This window comes from Prinia subflava, chromosome 10 (genome assembly GCF_021018805.1).
Source record: "Prinia subflava isolate CZ2003 ecotype Zambia chromosome 10, Cam_Psub_1.2, whole genome shotgun sequence".
Lineage (NCBI taxonomy): Eukaryota > Metazoa > Chordata > Aves > Passeriformes > Cisticolidae > Prinia > Prinia subflava.
Window position 1 is genome coordinate 16,231,059 of NC_086256.1, and position 24,889 is coordinate 16,255,947.

The 24,889-nt window shown below is 39.4% G+C and overlaps 1 protein-coding gene across 2 annotated transcripts in view; it reads right to left on the reverse strand.

Annotated features, from left to right (window-relative positions):
• The window catches only part of TGFBR3 (transforming growth factor beta receptor 3), a 113,470-nt gene that overhangs the window by 15,528 nt on the left and 73,053 nt on the right, over positions 1 to 24,889 (reverse strand). For both annotated transcript variants that reach the window (XM_063407488.1, XM_063407489.1), the window contains exons 5-14: positions 21,055 to 21,238; positions 15,568 to 15,736; positions 13,154 to 13,301; positions 8,899 to 9,088; positions 7,378 to 7,694; positions 6,544 to 6,693; positions 4,644 to 4,775; positions 4,230 to 4,397; positions 1,260 to 1,559; positions 657 to 777 (exon numbers count right to left, since the gene is read on the reverse strand). In XM_063407488.1, coding sequence (XP_063263558.1) covers positions 657 to 777; positions 1,260 to 1,559; positions 4,230 to 4,397; positions 4,644 to 4,775; positions 6,544 to 6,693; positions 7,378 to 7,694; positions 8,899 to 9,088; positions 13,154 to 13,301; positions 15,568 to 15,736; positions 21,055 to 21,238 — 1,879 coding nt within the window. The remainder of the gene's footprint in view (positions 1 to 656; positions 778 to 1,259; positions 1,560 to 4,229; positions 4,398 to 4,643; positions 4,776 to 6,543; positions 6,694 to 7,377; positions 7,695 to 8,898; positions 9,089 to 13,153; positions 13,302 to 15,567; positions 15,737 to 21,054; positions 21,239 to 24,889) is intronic.

Genomic DNA, 24,889 nt, shown 5'->3' on the forward strand with positions numbered 1-24,889 from the left:
CATGTTCTTAAACTAGAATAAGATCTCATCATGCTGTTGGGCATTATCTCATAATGCACTTCAGCCTCTCCAATTCCTTCAATCAGTTACTAACCACACTTTTTTTCCCCAAGAAAGATTACATATTCAAACAAGTCCCACCCAAGTGGAGCCCCTTTGTGCATACTATCCTTTGCTCTTCATAGTTAAAGAATCCAGCGAGTCTCCAGGGGCCACCTCTTTGCCTTACAAACTTATCAGGCTTTAACATTCTCAATACTTTGTAATTCCATTGTTATTATTCATAAATTTATATTTACAAGCACAATAAATAAAGGACACAGCAGGGAGCAGAACACTGCCTTTGATCTCTGGGCAACAAGAAATTGCTCCAAGTGCTACTGCTACAGTCATGCGTCCAAAACCCCTGTTATTTTGTATTCCCCTCAATGCTCGGCAAACCCACACATCCAGAGAACAATAACTGCGGTTAAGACTTGGCCTGATGACTGCTGCCAGGGAAAGGTCCTAACAAGTAACAGCTTACAGACACAGTATCACCACAGGATTATACAATATCACATACTCATAGCACTCTCCCATTTCAAGTGGCTGTATGGTACACAATATTATATATATATATAGCATTATGAAACAGGTCAAGCTCATTTTTGTACCTTCTTGTTTTCCTTCATGTGTTACTACAACAAGGGGCTTGGTGAAGGTTTTCTTGTTGTGCATCATGGCCAAGATCATATCCACATTGAGAGAGGTGCAAGCTTCATCAGGAGGAATGCACTGGAGTGCAAAGAACAGTGTGAGGTCAGTCACCCGTCTGCCAGGACAGCTGTACCAGTGGCATATTGCCTCATAACCAGTTTTACCCTACACAATTTACCAAAAAATGAGAGCCTCCAAACAACCTTCTCTATTGTAGCAATCAGATTACAGTATTATCCAATATGGTGCACGTCTTTGGAAGTTAAAGATAACATTGTTTGTGCTTTGGATATGGATAGAAAAGATAAACTTGAACCACTTGTGCAATAAAAAGCAATTTCTATTTGTAGCCACCTAATGAAATTTAAACAGCAAATACAAATTATGTAGTCAAAATGCACAATATAATACCTCTTATAAATCAAAATCTTGAGCCTAGAGATATCATGTTCATTAGACAATTCCATAGCAAACTATTTATTATCTTCAGAGTTCAGATGAAAAAAATACATTGTTTTCATCTAAATCAGAAGTTTTGATAAATTTAATTAATTACTGACCTTTGGCAGTCCTTGAGTATCTTTGTCTTTATTTGTACACAAAGTCAACTCGCAGTGAAGAAAGAGCAGTGAGATGTTGAACATTGGTTTGAACACAAAGCTAAATCTTTTTCTGTCCTTCTGTGCATGTGGTATTGGAAAATTCTCTTTCTCAATACTGTAGAATTTAACAGATTCATCTTTAGGACAAATGTTTTCTATAATGGTATAGTCAGACATTCTATCCGGATTTGAAAACGGGGAAACAAAGCACGTTTGAATAGCGAAGCCCAACGATCTGTCAGCTTTAGTCACAGACACCTGCATTAAAGAAAGAGACAGTAAGATCTCAGAAATGACATTTTTAGTTCACTTTTCATTAATATTTTCAACAATTTTTAAAGCAGTTTTCCAGTGCCATTTCCAATCTGAAATATTTTGAAGGCTAAATGTTAAGGGTAAACTGTCAAACTGAGAGACAGAAAATCTGTGGTTTCAAAATCAGCAGCTGTTTAATGGCATAACCATGCATAAACACAGCAATCCCTTATCTGTCTGAAAGCAGATAACACCCCACGCAGCTAAGACACACAGCTAACATCTGTGTCTGCCACCTGAGATGGCACTGCCTCCCTTAGACACACAGGCTACAGCAGAGCTGTATGGAAATCAATCACTAATTCCATGGGTTTGTATCTGTTCAGAATTATGATGAAAACAGAAAAAAAAAAGAAATAAAAGCAACAGACACAACAGAGAATCCACCCCCAGCCAGGACAGGAATGCAAAGGCAGAGAGGAGGTCATGGTCTGACGTGTGGGTGGCATGCCTGGACTGGAGGCTCAGGGAGCCTCCTAAAAAGCTGTCATTTCTTGTGAAAGGATCCTTTTAGCTTATTGTAAGTTTGAAATTCATAGTCTTTTATGAAAAATAATTAAGATTGAAAGCTTCCAATGCCCTGATGTTTCTCAGCTGGATTGGAATGCAGACAAAAAATGCTACAGAATAATTAGAAAAAAAAAATAAATGGAATTTGTAACAAATGAGGCATGTTGCTCTTAATAAACAACAGAAGCATTTGTCTAACCATTAACACCGCCCAATGAAACAGTTCCACAAGAAATCTTCTTAGAAGAAATGTGCCTTATATGGGTACTTAATCCATATGTGCTGCATCTATCTTTTAGGAAATGCCTGCCAAATTGTGTGGTCTATGCAGTAATTTGTGGGTGCTAGGAATTTTGCTGTGAATAAAAGCATTTCTCCTTTTTTCTCTCCCTTATGTGAGCAGCAACCAAACTTGAGATGAAGGGATGTGCTGAAACATCTAAGCAAGAAAGACTGTCTTCTAAAATGAACAGAAATAAAGATGGATGAACAAAAGTCATATCCTGTCAGATACTGACAGGAAATGAGCTGATGGTGTAAACTAATTAAAAAAGAGATTATGGAAAGCAGGACAGGCATACTGCAGTTAATTAAATAAAAGGACAAAAGGATATCTCACGGAAAGAAAAGAACCACAGGAGGAAGGTGGAAAATCAAAATATGGTAAGAAAATGACAGCAGACAAGAAAGAAAAAAAGCCTCAGAAGCCAAAAGATTCAAACACACACACACGCCAAACAAACAAACAAAACAAAAAGAAAACCCCACAAACACCACCCACAAAAACCAAAAAACAAACCCTTACCAAACAAGGAAAAAGGAGATTAAAAAAAATTACCAAATATGTATTTATCAAAACCGCAAAATATTTTTCTTAGTAACAAATGCAAAATAGAAACAAAAAAGGGAAAACAAAAATCAGTGTCATCTTTAAAAAATGGAGTAATAGAAGTTCAAAACTGGTATGTTTTCCACTGTGCAAGAAAGATAAACAGAATAAAAAGGCTTTTGCCAGAACAGGTGATGAAGAAATCAGAACATCTGTCTGAATAAACAGCTCCAGTGGGCTCAGAGTCAGGAGGATTCATCCCAGATCAGTGAAGGAAGCAGATGGTTTTAAGTGTTTGTTATAATAATATTCTTAACTGAGACAGACTTTACTTTTGCTTCAGCTGTCTTAAGTACTTTTCAATGGGTAGAGAACAGAGAAACAACAATGCAGACTGAAATCACGAAGAAAACTGCACCAAATGAGTTACTGTGCTTGTCATGTGCAACACGGGCTCCCAAAGAGGAACCGACATGGGCAAGAGAAACGCGGCACGGCGCTGCTGCTTTTCCTGCTCTTACAGCCCCACAGCTCATACCTTGTCTAGAAACTGGTGATAATTCTTCATTGCCAAAGTGGCATTTGGTAATGTCTACCACTATTTGAAAATCCAGAATTCTGTTCACATAGGTGTCTTTAAAAATACTGACTGTATTGGTGTGAAAGTCCACAGATTTCATAAGCAACTCAGCAACACATGGAAATATCATGTGCAAAATCCACCTGAAGTCAAGGGCACCCGGCTGTTGATTTTGTTTTAGTATTATTTATCTAAATCCGCTAGATCTCTTATGTGATAGCATTTAAAAGGATTATAACTGATATTTTTAAGCAGATTGGAGAGAGACCAGAATCTGTATTAACTGTGTAACCTCAGAACACTTGCATATGAAAGACACACATTTGTAACGATTTTTTTACATGTCTACATCTTTCAGACAAGGTTCGGATATACAATAAAATGAACCCATCAGGACATGCCAGTTCAGAGCATGAGCTCAGAAACCATTTATAAGTTTGGTAGGGAAAAGCAGATTTAGCAAGAATCACTAATTCACTTGAACGCTAAATTCATCCATCTTGCAAGAATCTTTTGGGTTTTTTACCAAAATATTTTGCTACTTCTTATCCCACAGTTTCTGTTCTCTGCAGCCACCACAATGGCCTGAACCAACTGCCCAACAAAACCCTTCAACTGACAAGAACAAATTTGGCTCAGCCACACAGCCTTGCAAAACCCTTTGGTTAGTTTGAAGTCTTTTTCAGGTTGTTACCTCTACATATACTGGCCCATTCTTGGCAACAGAGAAGAGTCCTTGGGAGGGAGCAAGGAACAAATCTGTTTTGTACAGCTCCATGTTGAAGGTCACATTGGTGATGTGTGGTTCAGGAGGCCAGAAAATGCCTCTGTCATCCTCTGGCTGGTGCAGTGTGCAGTTAAACTAAAATGAGAAAAGAATACAGTAACATCACAAGTCAGGAGTGGTAGGACAAATTTGTTATGTTCAACATAGGCCCACCCACGTTACATCTACTTAGTGCAAATCTTCAACAGGGTCATAAGAAACTGTAGTGAGAAGAAATGTGTTAAAAGACAAATTAATTTCTAGACAATAATGTAATTTATGTGAAATGCCTATTACAGTAGTATTTCTTCACTGTCAGGTGCAAACCCAAGGGTAACATACCGCTATTTCAGGCCAGCTTGAGAAAGCCACCTCTCCCTCATCAGCATCCCCTGGAAATCCATTATCACCCGATTCCATGTCGTCATCCTCAAAGCCGCTGCCTTCAGCTGGTGCTGACAGCTGAATGACAATCTGCACAGAGAGATTGCAAACAAATTAGATTAGGTGATAACTGAGCGCTCTCATGGTTATTATTTTCTGCTCTCTTCAGAACAATGCAAAGGCCACAAGAAGAGCACCAGCTAAGCAATGGCAAGCATGTCTAAAACAGCCTTGTGCTGAGTGTGTAGGATATGTAGCTTATATATAACGAATGCCTGAGTTTTCTGCAGAATTCAGAGCCAGTGAAGAGAGACACCAGTCTGGGTGTTGGTGTCTGAATGAGCAGCCCAGCATTTCCGTTCTATTTCTAGTATTTCTATAGCCAACACTGAAAAAAGAAATGGTTTTCTAAAGTGATACTTTGTTACTTGCAGCTCTCCTTAGTGCACTCATAAAAAAATAATTAAAACTATCAAGGTCACAAAAGGATTTTCTCTTCTGTCATTAGCATATTTTTATAGACATGTACACCAAAAGCCATGATATTCCTTCTTTATTTTCCCCCCATTTTTTTTCCCCACAGAATTTCCCCCTCCCTTTTTTTTTTGTCCTTTTCACTGTCTTCATTTTTTCACCTGGAAATTTATGGTTTTGTTTTCCAGTGTTCTGCATTCTGCTTCTTTATGCTTGCAGCTTCTCAGCTAGTTCCCTCCCTCCCAAGACTTCATCTTTGTTTTCTTAGACTCAGAGCAACTGCTAAAAAATGACATACACACACCCTTTGACACTCCACTGCAGGATGTCTGTTTTTTAGGAGATACACTCCCAAATTTTGAACAATCCCATACATGACTTGGAGTTCAAGTGTATAGCCAAGACTATTAAAAGACCACGATGGAGAAGGGAGAGGAGGTAAATGACCACTTTTACTTTAGGCCATGATAGAATACAGGGACCATGAGAGTATTTAGCTCCAGACCCGTGCTGTTCTGTTGTTTGCCAAAGGTTCTATCTTGGTTTGGGACTGTTTCTAAAGTTAGGTGCTACTGACTCCCCAGCACAGAACAGTTTTAACCAGGCAAGGTCAGACTGGATTGCCTGAGCTGTGTTTGGGTTGGACCACAGGCTTCCCATCATTTGCCAAAGCTACTTCTATGTACTGGAAAGCTCAGCAAGAGAAACGTGTCATTACTTTTGAACCCAGAATATCTGCATTGTACTCTGGCTCATAAGCTGAGCCAATCTGGAAGCAGTTGCACACAACCTAACTGGGTTCCTTTGCATCATCACTCATACACTAGTACTCAAGAGTCCCTTCATTATGTATAGCAACTGCTAAAAAATATAAATTCAAATTCTAAGAGAAAAGCATGCAAAAATAATGTCATTTCCCCACATTTTAAAAGCCTTTTTTCACACACTATTTTAGAATACAAAAATTTCACTTAATTCGAGATATGAATTAAAAGGTATTGCTTTGTGCAATTACAAAACTTCCTTCCTATTTCTCTCTACAGGAATGTATTACTGCTTATGTATGGATGATCAAACAGGGAACAACAGTGAAACTCCTCCCAGACTGGTACAGATGGTCCCCAAAGGGCAGCCGTGTTGTAAAATATATTTAACTCCAACTCCCCTGTTTTCCTTTGGGATACTATCTGACCACAGGAGCACACTGAATGTGCAGCCTTCATACCTCCTTGAATACAGGGACTGTGGCTGCAACTAGGTTTGAGCTAGGCAAGAAAGGACCAGGATGCCTCCTTTTTGCTAAGACTAAAGCTAACTACAAAGGCTTCCTCGTACTACTATGATGTGCAGTAGAGAAGGTGGATCCTCTTTGTCAAATACTCACAGAGTTAAAGTAAACAATCTTGTTCAGGACATATGCTGTCCGGGTGCCACATTTGTTGAGCGAAGATTCCAGGATGAAGTGGGTCCCGTTGGTCCTGGCCTTGCAGGAGTGGTCCAGCAGCGAGAGCTCTGTGCGCGCGTAGCCGCCAGCCTGGAACAAAGGCGCTTTGTCAGGGGCTGCAGCACAACTGTGCTCGCTCCTGCTGAGGAGCAGCTCAGCCACTGCTCGTGACTGCTGACAGGAGGAAGTGAAGTTCATTGTACTGACGTCCAGGGAAGGTCACTCGCAAAATGCTCTTATACATGCAAGACAATGAATAAATGTAACATGGAAAAAAAGGAAACAACAGGTTCATTATTAATCTGCCGATTAATAATGGTGACTCTGTTTGGTCTGAAACAAGCTAAAATGTTGTCTGTTTCAGGCTCTTTTCCACGATACAAATGGACACAAGCAACCTGCCAGCTGCTAGATGGTAAAGATAGATCTTTAGATCTATTTAGGTCTCACACTGCTACCAAAAGCAGCTTCTTAGTAGTTTGGAAATTAAAAACTCAGACCGATGGCTGAGTACAGTAACTTTTTGACACAACAAACCATGCACATCTTCAATCAGAAATCCCTCTCAAAACCACCAGATTGTTGGGAAGACAAAACACGATTCAGAGTTATGGCAAAGAACATCTGCAGTATAGTTTTCTCACCAAACTATTTTGGGGGGTTGTGTGGTGATGGCTGTAGGACTTCAAATGTTTATTTTTTCAGTCAAAATGCAAATAAAATGATCTGCCCAAAAAAGCCTCCCCAGTTTTGAGAATAAGATATTACACCAACCTGTAGAGAATCTTTTTCTACAGCTACTGTCATAACTTTGTCATCGCACTTTACTGACAGGGCCATACCAGCACTGCCCTGAACTTCTTCAGGTTCTTTATGTTTTGAGAGGGAATGCCCAAAGTCATGATTTATTAATGTATCTACTGAATGCCTGGATGGGAAGATTTCTTCTCCCACTGTGTCATGTCTTCCTCTGTTAATGTGAAATGGAAAAGTCAGGCCATCAGTATTCTTTGGAGCTGGCAGTGGGTTAGCACCCAGCAATTCTGTCAGCTCTGGAGGAAGGGAATGGTCTTCTTCATCGTTCATCTCTTCTAAAAAGGAAACAAGCCAACAACAAATCCACATTAGTTTATTAGGTATTTTTCCTAAGAAGTATCCCGAACTAATAATCTTCATACAAAAAAATATTATCCATAAAGGGAGCTCCTGAAGGACAATAAAAGCCGCATCTTTGTACTTTTCAGGTAAGTAGCCACGACTCCTACAACTAAGGGTTTAGTTGTTACTGAGGCATCTAATCTTGGTATGCTTAGTAGTCCCTGTCAGAAATCTCTCTCACCAAGAGCTGAAAATAAACTTTTGGTGAGTGTACCTATGATATGTAAGAGATCCACAGAGATAAAAGAAACATCACATTCATCAACTATACTATTTTGGTACTGCTGAAAGAGCCTAAGTGCAAATCATTAGGTGAAATTCTTCCACTACCTGACCCATCAGAAATTCAGTCACTGCTGTTGTGAAACTACTTATATAACCAGAATGAAGTTAATAATAAGAGTTAACTTTATAGTGAGTAGATGAGAAAACTGTCTCTTGGCTTATACGCGTGACTGCTGAGGACAGAATCCATGAGAGTGCAATTGATAAAATTAATGTGAACATAAGCTTTATCAGAATTGTAAACCAATCGTTTTAGAGGTTGAAACTCAGAATTAGTGAAAAAACCAGATGCAACTCTTCTAGCTTTAATGGACCCCAATAGCTTTACATCAGCAATTACTTTGGCCAAGTACCCAATTTTTTTCAATAGTTGTATTTATTCGGTTTGCTCAGACTTTTTTGGTAAGTCAGTCATGTCTGTAAACAGTTTCAATGTTTATTTAATCATCTCAAGGAAACATTATGCTCATACTTTTGGAAAAAACACACTAAAAAAATCAAAGCCAGATTTATTAACTAACAAGCTATCCAGTTGTTGAGATCTATTTCAGTGAACGCTGGGTACCATCAGTTATGAAGTCTTGTGCATTGGATAAACCATATACATTTAATTCCACCAAATTTCAGGAAATAACACAACTTTGCCTGGGCTTTTCTAATCAAAAAGCCACAGATTATTATTTGTAACCACCATTCATAGATATTACCAGCATTCTTCATGACAAGCAGTAAAAGAAGTGCAACAGCCAAAACCAAAGCTTCAAAACTGAGAAAACACCTTTCAAGTAATTGCAATCCTAGAAACACAAGATGTGTTTTTTCTAGATGCCAGAAGTCCATCTTCAAACTTACCTATATCTTCAAGTTGCAGATGAAATCTGTTAGCAACAGGTGCTTTTGTGTAGGAAATAACTGGACTGAAATTATGCTCATAAGCCCACTTGATCAAACTCTCATGCGATGAGGGAAGGTCAGGTATTACTGATTTACTCATAGTCATGGATCGTTCTGTTTCTTTTCCAAAACCAATACTATTTGATGTCTGTAAATACAGAAAAATTTGGTTTGTGATTTAGCCCTTAAGGACACTTACAATGAAAGAGTGACACTGATTGAACCCTGTTTTTTTTGGACTGTTTTATCTACTAAAGAACAGCAAACTCAGGACACCTGGGAAATGAACCAAACCCTGCCACCTTAGGCACATAACTGCTGCACAGATGGAAATGAACCCCCTGTTTCCTCTCAGTCTCTGCCTGGAGTACAATAAATCAAGGCAATCAGAAACTGTTAATCCCCAAACGAGACATATTTACAGCCTTTTGTATAATGCCATACTTTCTTCAAATCTGAGCTGAAATTCCTCCTAAAGTGAACTCAAGATGACAAATGAATCTTCAAGTGTCCCCTTAATTTCTTGGATTGGAGCATTACCTAAGATGGATAAAGGAAAACCTTTGTTCAGATGAGCATTACTGAAAAAGGCAAAAAGCATGCTCATGAAGGAGAGCTGATACCAGCTAATGGTGTAAGTCAGCTGGCACCAAGAACAGGCTGTGTCTGAATGAGCTTTACCCTAGAAATGCTGTGTGCTCCTCCACAGTGTTGAGTTTGTTAAACAGTAAACACATAATAGAGCAGTAAGTGAGAGCATGCACATTTATGCATGGCCAGACTACTTAAAAAAGACAACATATACTTTTTTCACACAGAAAGATTTAAAAATTAATTAACAATACAAGTTTTACACAAATGCATTGATACAGCAAACTCATAAAGGCACATGCTGACCTTATGAATGAACATGATGAATTATGATGATAATTATTATTAAATAAATGAGTCACACAACCACTTAGAGTGAGATGTTTCATTCTCCTGTATGAGAAGTTTGAGAGTTTTCATTCTCCTATAAATGTTTTGTAAAAATTTCAAATTTTTTTTCCCAAATGGGCAAGTCAAAGGAACATTACAAGTACCTCTCACTGTTCGAAAATACTCACTTGTATTACACAAACTTCAGCAGCTTGGCATCTTTAACACATATTCATTCACACCAAAGCTAAATACATATTTATTTTTTACAGTCACAACATTATTATTTTCACTATAACAATCACATCAATGGCTACAGAACAAGCTGAACACAGATGCTGCAGGAAAGGCAAGATGACCCACTTTTCAATGATTTCTGCAAAGTGATTGAAATTCACTTTCTAATGCAGCTGATACCATGGAATGTTCCACAAACACTTTCATTCCCATGCTCAATTACCTTCTCCATCATATAAGCTGCATCTTCTTTTCATCTCCGCTGGTTTTTCCTCAATGTGAACAAATCTTAAATCTCTTTCACTCTAGAACACCAGAACACTGACTAGAGAGATCACTCTTAGACTGTGCCCATATGCGCTACACAGGTCAGAGAGCTCACTCTGCACTTCTCTACCTGACATCAGAATGAGTTTTTGAACAAAGAACTGAATAAAGCATGTAGAGAATCCTGATGGAATAGCATACTGTACCTTCACCTCCCTCCCCCATTTCTTCCTGAAGACCCAGTTCTGCAGCCTTTAAACACTTGGAGCTTCACAACTGAAGTTAAAGGTAACTTTAAGTACAGAGTGCCTGGTTTGAGGATAATGTTACCAGAACAGTTATCAATGCTCAGCAAAAGCCACTGAAGATAAGAAATAAAAATGGAGCAATAGGTATCCTAATTTTAGTGCCTTACTACTCTTTGGGATCAACTACTCACTGATCTGCAACACATGCAAATCTGGACATGACTGATCCTGTATTTTCATATTACCACACAGCTTTGACTGTAGGAGTTATTATGCTATCCCAACTTTCTGCATCTCTTTACTATTCTGTCATGAGGAGACAGCTGAACAAATATTATCTCAGAACTTTACTGTCCTAGCTGGGCAAGCCCTTTCCAGGGCTTGTTTACACCCCTCCACTCCACACTGAGCCTATAAAAGTTCAGTCTTGCACTGCCTCACTGAAACAAAAGCAACAACGAGGGCTTGCAGGGATAGACCTTCCTTCACTTGCCTGCCCTGCCAACACCTTCCCACACAGTGACTGAAACCAGGCAATCTGAGCCCCCACCAACCTACTCAGAATAGACACCATGTCAGAGAGTGGTGGGCAGTTGTTCTCAGGTAAATAACCGTCCCTCCAAGCCTCTGAAACCCTCCAAGGTTTGCTTTGTGCATTGCACCTCTTTCACTCCTTGCACCTCAACAAACTGAATTTCTTTCTGGAACCTCACTGCAGAGTTTCCCAGCTTTGCAGAGGGACACCAGCTGCAAAGGAAGCCATATAAGCAGCAGTGTACAAGCACAGAACCACACCAGCACTGCATGTAAGGACTCCACACAGGAGTTAAACACAGCCTGGGAGGAAAGCACTGCACATAATGTGCAAATGATTTACCTAAAGCACTGCCATTTTACTGTTTGTGGTTTGTGTCCATCCTCTTTGACAGCTTCAAAAAACACAAGCTGGCAGATGAGCTATATGACCTAAAACATCTTTTTCATTTTTTGTCTGTGAACTTAGCCTGAGTAACTTACAGTCCTGGGTTTGAGGCAGCTTAGCTCTAACCCTTCCCTCTCAGCTTGCCAATCCCCTCAAGACAATACTAATTTGTAGTGAGGGCAAGAAGTTAGGAAAATTGAAGTGCATGGAACTGCTTCAACTAATAAAAAGAACATTGTGAAACATTACCTAATTGCTTAGTAATGTTTTTATGCATTGTCTAAATTTGGGCTTGGAAAGGCATTCAGCTTAACAAAGATATGAAGAGATCCTAAATGCTGAATATGCAGGCTTTTTTATGACATGGGGGAGTTAATTCCCTCCCTTACCCCCTTCTGAATAAAGGAAAATGAACACATTTTTAGAAAATGAAACATCTATATAAATGAAGAAGTAAATAGTTACAAACCCTAACATGAATACAAAGTCTTTTAAAGACTGACATTTCTGCATATATTTAATGTATTACTTTCTCTTTTAGTTAATATTTAGATCATTTTTCCATTTAATTTTCTGAGCAACACCAATATGAGCTGTCTTTTATTTACCTTCATTCTCAAAAGCTACTATGAAATCCTGCTTACCAACCTACTTTCTTAGGAGATTTAGATCAATTAGCCTTTGCATTCTGCTAGAATTTCCTCTGCACAGATTACAGGCAGAAAGCAACTAAGCAAAATAAAATTCCTATAAATACCAACAAGAACTAGAGTTTGAAAATGTAACTGAATTGCTGCAAAACTGCTAATCTTGAGGCTAGTGGGTGGTCCTGAGCAAACATTCAGCTCAGCTGTACAATGTGCTCATAACTGATAAGTCACTTAAGCCAGAAATGGGCCACAAATTTATAGGCTGCAAGATCAGTTCAATGTATTTATTTCAGAGCAAGGGAACACACATTTTCTTAGTAGAAATGGTGTTAAGCCACAAAGCCTGTACCAAAAATCAACATGAATCAGCATCTCCAGTAATTTTAGAAGTTTAACTTTAGAGAGCCTGGTTTTAACTTTAAAAAAATATATTTTTTTGCTGTCTGAGGAGAGATGAGGTCAATTTGACCAAACACTTACTGGAGACAGAAGTACTGGCAAGGAAGAGGGATAGATACTACTACAACGCAAGCAGAGTAAAAGGGTTTCCACTTCTGAAGGGCTGTGGGTGTGTGCTGCATATCTAGTATTATCTATTCTGCACTCGAAGGCAGCATTCCAACTTCTGACATGAACCTCTTGATCCATTCACCAAAGTAACAGCAAAAAGAAAGATGAACGTCCAACTCCGTGTTTAGGGTGCTTCAACAGAAGTCAAAAAGACGAAATCCTTGCTCTAACCACCTGGCTTCTGCAATGTGTTGGTCAGTTTTATAGCCAATATATTAAAAGTTAATGAGATTTAAAAGTTTATGCATTTACTCCTTAAAATGCAATAATTATTAGAAAGAAGCAGTTAAGAGAAAACATTCAGAAATCAACATGGTCTAGCACTATATCACATTTAAATTAATTCTGAACTGTTGCATTATGACAGCTCTCAAAAAAATGAAAGTGCCTTAACTTACAATCACTTCCAGCTTTCCCTGGACATCATGAGACTTGATAACCCAATTGACAGACTTTCTGCACTTGAGGATAAGTACGACATCTCTGACAAGTCTGGCGCCTGGTTGAGATGGTTTAATGTCAACGATTATATCCACCTGGAGAGCACTGCATGTGGAAAATAGAAAGTTAGAACAGAATGCCAGCAATTTTCAGCTATCAACCTTCTTCCAATCCATCATCTTTCCACTGTCTGGCCAGCTGATTAAAATGCTGGATATTATCCCAGGCAACACAACATGTGCAAAACAGATTGTTATTCCATATACACATAAGTGATTTTGCATAACAATAGAAACAAGTACTTTTTAGAAAAAATAAATCTGTCCCTTATTTACAAGAAGTGTGCTACTCAATTCACCTATTATTTAGTGCAGGGAAGTTATACGACTAGCAGGTTGCATTCTAAAGTAAACATAATTTTTTTATTTCACTGTTACAGTGCCTAAATATAACTCTTTCAATTTCCTCTGGCTATAACTGTATTAAAACTTTAAGAAAGGCTTTAAAAAAGTAAAGACGACAAGCAGGTTAATACACACACACAAAAAGCCCAACCCAAACCACAAGTACTATACTGGGGGATGTCTCTGCCTAAACAGTTAAATTGTGGAATGACTTTGCTTAAGATCTTGCGTGCTTTGAGGAATTAAGCAGTGTATTCAGTTTCCACTACTTCTGGATATATACTTATTTTAAAAAGAAAAAAACCCAGATGTCCAGCCTACTGCATGCTGGAAAATAGATGAAAACTATCCAGATTTTCAAGATCACAGTAAAATAAGAAGAGCAAATGGGTTCTTACCCATCAGTAACAACTCATAATGCAAAATACCAATTCAACAGAAAAACCTATACTTCCAGACCATCTTATGGGGCCATACATTACAAGAGCGTGCTCATCCCCAAGTAATAGGTTCCAACTAATATTCTGCACTGAGACTTAGTGTATCTTGGGACCTGTGGTCCATCTCCTGCAGTTTTACAAATGCCCAGCTCAGCTTCCGTGTGTTTCTTTGTGGATTCAAACTTTGTAAGGATGGCTGTGGATAACACACAAAACTAAGAACAAAGTAACTTCGTACCTTTTTTTTTTTACTTTTAATAGCAAAATATTTAAACTTTTTGCAGTGTTATCATCCCAAAAGCAAGTTCCTATTGTACTATCTTCCAAAGCCAAAAGCTCAGGACCAGGGCTTTCACTGTGTAGCACTACAACAGACTTGGAATGAAGCTTAGCATCAGCTCTGTTCGGTATGGCCACGCATCCTTAATTGGGGTTACCTACTCCACTTCCACTACACCTCAACAGTTTCTTACTCTCCCCAGGTTACCAAGCAAGAAAATTATCAGGCTCTGGGTCCAACATCTTGCAATGAGAATTATCCTTTTCGCAACCACACCTCCTCCCACCTCCACCTCCCTGTGTGATTTTCTCATTAGGGATAGGATGCACTCACGTGCAGCTGCACGAGGAGCAGAACCAGACAATGCAGCAAGCAGACAGGGTTTTAATTCTACCTTATCTCTGATGAAATTGTAACCATCTAAATTTCATAGCAAATTTCTATTCTGGCAATCATACTTGGCACTTAGGAAAAGTTTTTCCAAGTATGATTATATGAAGCAAACCTCACTCATGTTCTCCCACTAAAATCTAGGAAAGAAGAGCAAAGGATGACTATTTCAAATGTCTTACCTCCCCCAAAAGGCATCTTTGACAATTTAGAAAATTCTCATAACATGTACAGAGAGTTACTTTTCCTAACCAGTAGTTAAAACCTTTTTTGGTCACTGCACCACTGTCAACCCTTAATATTTCTCGTAATAATCAAACTATCCCTTAAACTCAACAGGAAAGTTGACAGAAAATACTGCTGTGAATCTTCAAAGCAACTGTGGAACACTTACCATAGACCACAGATCACTTGCTGCCTCTGGACACTGTTTGGGAGCCACTGTGCTAGACCTTGCTGCTGGTCATCCCTACCTGTGACAGGTCAAGATGACTTTCAACCTCTGTCTCACCTCCTCATACAGTGAAACCTTAAAACCTCTCTGTCAGATACTGCCCTTACTGATATTCCCTTATTCACCTTATCCTTGGAAAAATGTGATTGATTGAGCAAGAAGGGGAGCAGTATGTAGTCTATAAAAGCTGTGCTTTGCAGTCTTGTCCAGAAAAATCCTGTGATTATGAAGCAGAATTCAAAATCTTTACATACTGAAGAACCGATTTCTATTTAAGGCAAAGTACTAAAACCCAAGCTTTTCTTTAAGGATGAAATGGCCACTCTCAGTAGATTTTTATTAGATAAGTGAAGTATTTAGCTATTATTTCAAACAGTTTTAGTCTATTTAGATGATACTTTACCTGTTAGGATTGGAATTTGGAGTGCTTAGTTCAATGATGTGAACTTCTCTTTCTTGGACTAAGTTAGACATAAGGCACCCCTCTGCTGGTTTTGGTTGTAGGTATCCCGCAAGGTAATTTAAAGAGAGAAAATTCTTTTTTATGTTGCACGAGGGAGGAAAAACTTGATCTGGAGGGGGAATAAAAAAAAGAAACTTTATGGAACTTTAAACACAGTTATCAGCTTAGATGTATGCACATACTACATCAACTTCACTATACTATAGTAAACTATATTGCTGACCATCTCTTCTAAGCACATATGACAAATCATCATACTGAAAGGGAGATTACTGCTGCACTAATACATCAACTTTCTAATACAAAAGATATGCTTCTAAACTGAATAGTTACTATTTATGGATTTAAACAATGAAAGAAAATCCCTGCAATGAGAAATTTGAAAACAATTATGAAGGAAACTATGTGGAAACTTTTTAAAATGAATAAAACACATTTGATTTGTTTCTTGCATCTTTACAAGAGATTTCTTTCTGCTGCAATTCACTCAGAGATAATTTTTGGAATCAACTCCTTCTCTCTGTGAAAAATGTTTTATTCTTGTTATTATAAAGTTACAAAATTTTAACTACAGAAAGTACATTCCATTTCTTTACTCAATATATTTTCTATATATTGCATAGAGTCAGTATTGTCTTGAAAGCAACAAATGCTACATTTCTCTTGCACATGGAAAATTAAAAACATCAAGAAAATGATAGAATCAGTTGCTGATATTAAGGAAGTCTGATCACAATATGCATAGCTGAAACAATGAAATTCTAGCATAGCTATTCAATCTCTCTTCTGGTTTTAACCGAAAAGCTGAACATGAGCATTAGAGAATCACAGAACAGGCTGAGTTGGAAGGGTCCCACAAGAGTCACTGAGTCCAACTCCTGGCCCTGCACTGGACACCCCGAGAGTCACACCCTGCGTCTGAGAGCGTTGTCCAAACACTTATTGAGCTCTGTCAGGCTGGTGCTGTGACCACTGCCCTGGGGAGCTGCTCCAGTGCCCAAACACCCTCTGGGGGAAGAAATGTGTAAAATGCAAACTCTAAAAAAACAGTCACTTCATGCCATTTAATCATGCACAGCCTATACTAGTGTACCCCAAGAAAGAGTATTTCCACTGAAGACCAGAAGCATCTTTCATTTCTGAGATAGCCTGACATGAATTGTCATAATATATAGAGAGACTAAGTACCATGTTCAAACACTTGAAGTCCTGTAAGAATACAATTCCACATGGCTGCATCTCTGACCCTTGCTTTACAACAAGGATTTTTTTTATTAAGGTCAGTAGCAAACACAAAAAAAAAACCCACCCAAAAAAACCAAAAAGAAAATGAATCAACCAGCATGCATTGTGAGCAGAAAACTGTGAATAAACTCTTATGAGCTGTGCTGAGGCCATGCACTCTCTAAATGAGAACTGAAATGTCACCTCTGAAGTGCATTTGTGTGTGCTACCCAACTTTGCAGGAAGACCAGAGACTCCTGTGACCCTGGTCTCTGCAGAAACAATCAGGGAAGTTTCTTCTCCTGATCTTATACAAAGCAGCCTTTGAATATTAACCCTGTTGTGTCCCCTACAGAAGCTACTGAAGCTGTATGAGGCTGTAACTATTCATCCTGCCCCAGCAAAGCACTTCTCCAACATCTGGTATGTGCCCTGCCAGATTAGCCTTGAATGCAGCTGCAGTTCTGCCAGCTCCTCCCACAACAGCACAGAATGGAAAACAATCCCAAATGGTCTATGCTGAGCTTGAATTTTTAAAGATATATAAACACACACACACAGACACTAGGTACTTGCTTCTTAACTGCTGTACATGATTCAGGCCACAAAACAACAATTCTGGAGTAGTTTTTGGGTAATTACCACACATGCTATCCTTTGCCATTGTGAAGAGCTCAGTTCTTGCTCTTGGCACTTCCATTAGCGTCTCTGGAGCTCTCCAGAAGTGCTGCTCTTGCCGCCAGAAGCACAGAGCACTCCCCAGCCTGGGCCTCCACTCAACAGCATGCTTTTCCTCTGCAGCAAATTTTAACTCTCTCACAGGTTACCTGACATTCACACCAGAATGTATTTACTCTCATCCGCACCAGTTACCAAATTCGGGCTGGAGCAGAAAAGAAAAGGGGATCCATTTCATCTTTCTTTGCTCACTATACATCTCTTCTTTTTTAGTTGCAGGGCTGTCTACTTACTTTGGAAAGGGACTGCAGGTGTCTGCAACCAATTAAAAACATTACCAAAGCAGCCAAGAAACAGTCAGTTTATGGATTCTGTGCCTCTCTAATCTCCCCAGACTCCCAATATGGAATCAGACGTGAGGTTTGCAGGCAACACCCTGAGCAGAGGGTCTCTGGCCAGCAGGTTGGGGTGCCAAGGGGCCCCGCTAGCCAGAAAGCAGCAGAGCTGTGAGCAGTGGCCAGCAGCCACCTCCTCCTTCAGCAAGTGCCAGGCTGCCTGCAAGGAGATGGACTGCACACCAGGATCTGTATGCAGCACTTCTATTTTACTGATGAGGACAGACATTGTCTGCTCTCTGCACAAATTAGGTGTCATCCACAGGTTCTTGGCTAAAAGTTGAATATGCAAGCTTAATATCATCCTGAGGAGGTTTTTGTGCAAATGAGCACTGTTAATCAAGTGTCATTCTCCAAGTTAGGCACACGGGGCAGCAGCAGGTGGATTCAGCAATAAAAATCCCAACCAAGCAGAGCTTGCCTTTCAAAGCCTGAGCTGGGCATAAGCAAAGTGTTTGGAATTTTCCTTGGGCACTCTGATGGTAGGGCTTATTCATGTATTTTGCAGTTTGCTAGCCTTTAGCACACAGTGATCAGAATCTTGGTTGGCATTCAATGGCAGGATAGCAATGGGATCAGGGAAGGGCCTACAGGGTTCTCAGGAGGGAGGATGCAAACTCCAGGCAGTGCTTATCCTGCAGCAGGACACACAGCTAAGACAGACACAATGTGACCACGTGCAAGCATTAAGCCATGCAAGCATGGCATGCAGGATATGTGTACTGGTGTGTGCTGGCTATAAATTCAGAGTCAGGACCAATGCTTCAGCTTCTGCTAGGACAGAAGCACAGTGTTACTGTCTGTAAATAGACTACATTTTCCACTTTAGCTACTATTGAGGCGGATTTTTTTTCTTATTCAGCCAAGAAATGTGTTGAAATTAGGGTCCCTCCAGGCTAGCACATTTGCCCTGGATTTACTGGTGATACTGGAAGCATTAGGTAACATTTAGCTAACTGATAGGACTTCCTGACTTGTTTAATCATGTCTTACTGAACCATGAGGAATTGAACTGACTTCTGCTGAAAAACGAATTCCAAGGCCACTTTCACCATGAGCAGTCCTGCTTTCTAGAATCTGACAGTGATTATCACAGCAGTCACTCTGCCATCTCCTTCATTACACAAACTAAGGCAAGAACAACTCCACTTCTTGTGCCCCCTTCTTCCACATCCCTATTCTGGCCCCTTAAAGTTCTTGCTGTGATCACCATCCCTGCAGTACTTGATCACCCTCTTTTTAGAATCAAGAGGATTCAGATGCACTTGGCCCTGATCCAGTTTGCTAGTGCTCTCAGCTGCCTTTCATTTGCAGTTTCAAAAGCGACTTCACAGATCCATGGCATGAGAAGCAGCTTTATTCTATGAAAGATCAGCCTTCTTCAGATCTTTTGTCCTTTGGCTTGCATTTTCTGTTTGCTGTATTCAGCTACAGCCTGGACTTCTAAAATGTTAAAACTTCCAGTTTCAGATTTGTCTAACTTGAGTGAAGCTGAAATGTAGACAATTATATAGCCAAAGCCATCAAATTCTGTCACATAGCAAGGAACTGCTTTGTATGACCACCCATAGATCATGAGCAATGCTAGCAGTGATTCACAGACTGTCAGCTGAGGGTACCTTACTGAATCGCACGAGAGCGTACGTTTTGCATGAAAAGCCTAAATCGTATGCTGTGGTTTGTGAAATCCAGTGATTCTATTGTTCACTCTGCAGAGAAGCAGACCAGGACCACATCCCACGTGGTTTTCACAGAACTCTGCACACGACTGCAGCGGTTCAAGAACTGACCCTGTCCCCACCCCTGAACACACGCACAACCCCCACACATACACACAAATTCATTCTTCTGCGAGAAGTTAAATCACAATCCAAATACGGTTACAGCTGAGCTAGTTTGTAGGAGCCTGCTCAGGAACTGTCTGTTTTGGTTGCCTGCCAAGTTCCATTTCGTGTACTTACTCCTAATTAAATTGTGTTTTAGTGCATTCTAAAGATGATGGAAAACTCTCCTGTTTAGCCCCCTGCTTTGACTGGAGATGTGCAAATCAACAAACAAAATTTTATCTGTTTGTCTTCAACATACCTAATTAAATATTTGTCTCCACAATGCACAGACTGCTATGCCCATGTATATGTTTCAAGAGCACTTTAATAAGCAAATAAGTATATTTCTGAATGATTTTCTGGCATTAGAGTACAAGACTGGTGCCAAGTAGAACAAAACAAACAACCCTACACCCCCACCCAAAAAACAAAAAAACCCACACAGGGGAATACTCTACAAATTTGGCAGGATTTGGATAAAACTCAGGCATGTTCTGACTTTGGGGGGCAAACCTCATGTGTCAGGAAATCAAATGATCAGATACATATGGTTATGAAAGAATGTTTTCTCCACAGAAGGCTTTTGGTTGGTTTTTTCTTTTCTGTAACCAACTAGTTCAGCTGTTTGGGAGTTTTGGTAGAGATACTCTTGCATATAGTTATGTTGTGCCAACACTGCTCAGCTATGGAGCTACAGCCTGAACCCCATCCCCATATGTGAAGTCCCCGAGGAGCCGGAGTCCCCTCCCACCTGCACTAGGCCACCTGAAGAATCTGGCATGTGGCTCACAGGGACAGGAAATCTTTCTCCTTGGGATGAAAATACATATAGACAGACTGAGGAAACTTAGTTTGGTGAGGAAAGCAATCATTCTTTGCCCAAAGAAGAATTGCCGTGGGTCCTTATACAAGCAAATACTGAAAAAAAATAACGTAACTCAGGTCTTTCTAGAAATTTCCCCCTACTTCAAGCTTTCCACTTCAGTTCTTCAGATGAATGCACCCAAATAACAGTCATGAGTAGTTAATTCTGTTTAAAAGGCGAAGTTTGACTCTTGTAAGATTCTGAGCAATTGCATCCACATTTGTAAGCGTAAAGTTATGGCACCAAAATCCATTAAAAGTCACCCAAGTCCAAGGTCTGGTCTTTAGGCTTGCTCTTATTTCTCTGCCTTCCCCTTTCATATCGCATCTCTTGGAAAATTAGAGGTATGTTTAAATATTAAAATAACTTAAATATAAGCAAGGCTTATTCTCAGTATCTAAAAATGTCTATGAATTCAGTTGGTTTTGTTTTGGTTTACCTTCTCCTACTTTAATATAGATGTTTCTTGATATTTTAAGTTCAGTGAAAGACGTTACTGCTCCATATTCCTTCTGGGCCCACTGTAGCAGATGTTCATTTTTCTCAGGAAAAAGCTTTTCTTCCGTTTCTGCTGACAAGGAGAAGTTTCCCTTCTCAAACTGAACAACGGAACCTAAAGACACCTGATGGGAATAAAAACGTATTTTTAACGAGGTCCGTTTATCCACACAGACATGCAGCATATTTAAACAATGTAATCTGTCACACACAAATGCAGTGACTGAAGGTGATTATGGCTTATTTCCAACAATACCTAAATGTCACATGTTTTAACATCTAGATTATGATCCCTTTTTCAGAGATGTTTTTTAAAAAATGAAGTTCCTATCAGCCCAGGTGGGGTGCACATGGCAGCTGAATAACACAAAGCTCTGAGCCACTCTCCAAAACTGTACTGCTGCAGAAGTGGAACCACAGCACTGCAAGGGGAGATAAACTTTGGGGGCAAAGGGATGGAGAGAATAAGAAGAGGATGGTCTGAAGAGTGGAGGCAGGTAAGACTGTGAAGCTCAATAAAACTGGGAACTACTGAAGTAAATCCCAAATCAGAAAGAACATGAGTCCAAGTTCAGTAATGTATAAAGGCCAGCCCAGAAAGGGAATGTAAGGAAACAGAAAGGCTAAGAGAAAAGGACGGTATTTACTGTTGCTTTATTTACAGGAAGTGAGGAAATACTTTAGTTTAATAGATAAAGCAGATGAGTTATATGCATCTTTTGAAAAATTCTTGAAAATAGGTTACATTGACTGAGGTCTTGTATGGAAAGACTAATATGTTATTTAAAATAGTGAAAATGGAAAAACAATACATAGATGTGTAACAGGTTCTGCAGGAAAGCCAAAGATGTTCAAATACAACTTCACTGGAGTGGCAGAGGCATCATTCAAAAACAGAAGGTGGCAGAGGGTCAGACTCTCTTTCAGATTGTGACTTGCTTGAACCTGTGTTGGTCTTAAGAGATAAACAAGTCATTCCAGATTTACTACAATGCAACATCATCCCAGCAGCAACCTTTTGACTCGCCTGTCCCTACAGATGGATGTAGCCAACACTTCCAGGACATCTGTCAGCTCTCGAGAGGTCCCCACAGGAAGTGTGAAAGAGCAGCATTCCTTCATTTGCCCAACCCATCCCTTCACTGTCTCCTCTTTCAAGGTGCTCAAGGACTGGGGTCTGCAAGCCATTGAAGGCTGGTCCTTCAATGAACACTTTCACTAAGATCTAAATACCAAGTCAAGACGAATATGTACTTGAGTGAAAGCACAGCAAGATGAACAAGCTTTCAGGTGTGAAATCATCACTGATTTTGGACACACTCCCTTTAGTTTGTTCAGATACAGTGCACAGCCCCTACTTCCAGACCACTGGAGTAGATAAGGTTCCATGAATGTACCACCACTCCATTTTCTTTTGTCCTCCAAGCACCCCAGGAAGAGTCTGAGTCACCCTGTTGTTCTCCTCCCCCTTTCTTTTCACATCTTTCTACTAACCCAGACTTCTTTGGTGGAACAATATATTTTTTTACCCAACTGAGAAGCCAAAAATACTGGTAATTTAAAGAGGGAAAAACAAAACATAAAAACACATCATAACAACTTCTGTCTAGAGCACTGTTTACACCTTTTAAGTATCTCTCAACCTAATTATTTTACACAGATTATCTGAAGCCAGGTTCCAATTACAGAAATTAACTAATGGCAACAAACTAATACCATCCCTGAAGCTATTGTTGCCAGCACTATTTCAGGGTGATGCATACCAAATTATTTGGCACTTGCAAATATTTGTCAAAGTAGATACATAAATTATACAAATCTACATAAATAGATGCATAAATTGCAAATTCTTCCCTGTGCCTCCAGCTATGACAGCATTTGTCATGCACATATCACATTCTTCTCTAAGAGAAGGCATAGGTAATTCAGAGTTCAATTTGACCAGATCTGTCACAAAAAACACCTTCGAAATTCTTTTGCCAGAATAGTTTCCAGAGTTCAAACTAACATCTGTTTCGATTCTGAACAATCTTTCTTATTTTTTTTAAATGACTACCATAAAATGCTTCCTTTGAATGAAAATAATTCTTTATTATTCAGTGTAACAGAGACCACACCACATTTTCTCAATACTCTCACAGTTCCCAAATAAGGAAGCAAAGTCTGCCATTAGAGTTAATCCAGTTCTAGGAAAGAAGAGCAACCAGTTATCTCTATAACATATTTAGCAAATAGCATTCACTTTGTATTTTCACCACCTAGAAGCAGCTACGCCACGGGCTGATTTCATGGAGCATCTCTACAATGCTCCTAAGACATCAAATGCTGTGTGAATTCCAAGTGTACAGTCTCAGAGGATGACACTGACACATGCCAGGTCATGTCGGATTGTGACCTTTGATATCAGAGACGTGTGGGACATTTTCACAGAGCTTTGGCCTAACTAGAAAAATGTTCCATGCATGAAAATTATAAGATTTAAGGACCTAATCAGTGATTATTTTGTAGGAATATTAAATAGATGTTGGCATTTTACCCTCAGAGACAAACAGTTTATCCAGTAAGTACAATAGTTGGTTTTTAGTTACACATTGTTTCCATATTTTTTTATGGTCAGCATCAGGGTAAAGCAGCATCAATGTGTATTTTTAAACATTTGAGGACAACATGAGAGAAAATATTAGTCCTTCTAAATAACAACCAAAAAAATGGATTACCTTGCAATAATACATTTTTGCTGTATTTTTCATTTGAGATAATTAAATGACAGCGGTCTTCCTCAGAATACACTTGGTTTTTCATTTATTACTAACTAAAATTTGAAAACTTTTTGCATCATCTTGCAGCATGACAAATGTCTTCCTGAGGGACAGATAGATCCTTACCAAGTGCTACAAGGGAGGAACCAATAGACAGAGTGCAGAGCAACTAAAAAGTCTGGCATAAGCATCCACACTAAGTGATCATACAGTAAACATCTTTAAACAAACATGAAGCTTATAATATTTTTTTTTTCAATCTGAAGTCTATTTAAAATGCTGGTTCCACTACCCAGGTTTTAGAAAGGACTGCAGAGTTCTGCTGTGCTTGCCAATGTTGGGATTTTTACTACACAGACCTAAGGCAAGATTAAGTGAGCCAAGCACGTTATTTGTTCTGGAAAGAATTCAACAGATCCTTCCAAAAAAGGCAACCATCACTGTTTCAACACCTGCCTTGAACATTAACCACTTACTCTTCAGAACAAATCAAAAGCAAATCTAACATTGCTTAGGATAATGCAAAGCATTAAAGTCAAACAATGTTTTAAATATTTGGGAATTAACCAACTTTTATCTGAGCACTAATTATGCACTGATTGAGTGATTAAGAGACTGCTGGCACAGATACTCTTATCTCCTCCCTTCAACTCCTTTAGTGGTTACTTTCTGAGGTTGCAGAGTGGAAGAAGTGCCCCAGTTCTGTTTCTCCAGTTGTTCTGAGGACATTAAAAGGAACTGTACTGGAAACATCCTCTGCTGCTGAGTAAACCTACATGTTCTGTCACTTTTCTGAGGCTAAATGAAGAAGCTGGACATGGAAAATCCATTTGCAAGACTAAAAGATACTGGCCATGGCCACTAACCACAGCAAGCGCCACAGTTCACAGGGCTGCTCCCCAGGGGAAAGGAGGATCAAGCACAGTATATGCAAAACTTGCTACCAAAAGCTGAGTGTTCCATCAAAGAACCAAACGCTTTTAGGAACACATTTTGGTTGCATTCACTGCTACCCTG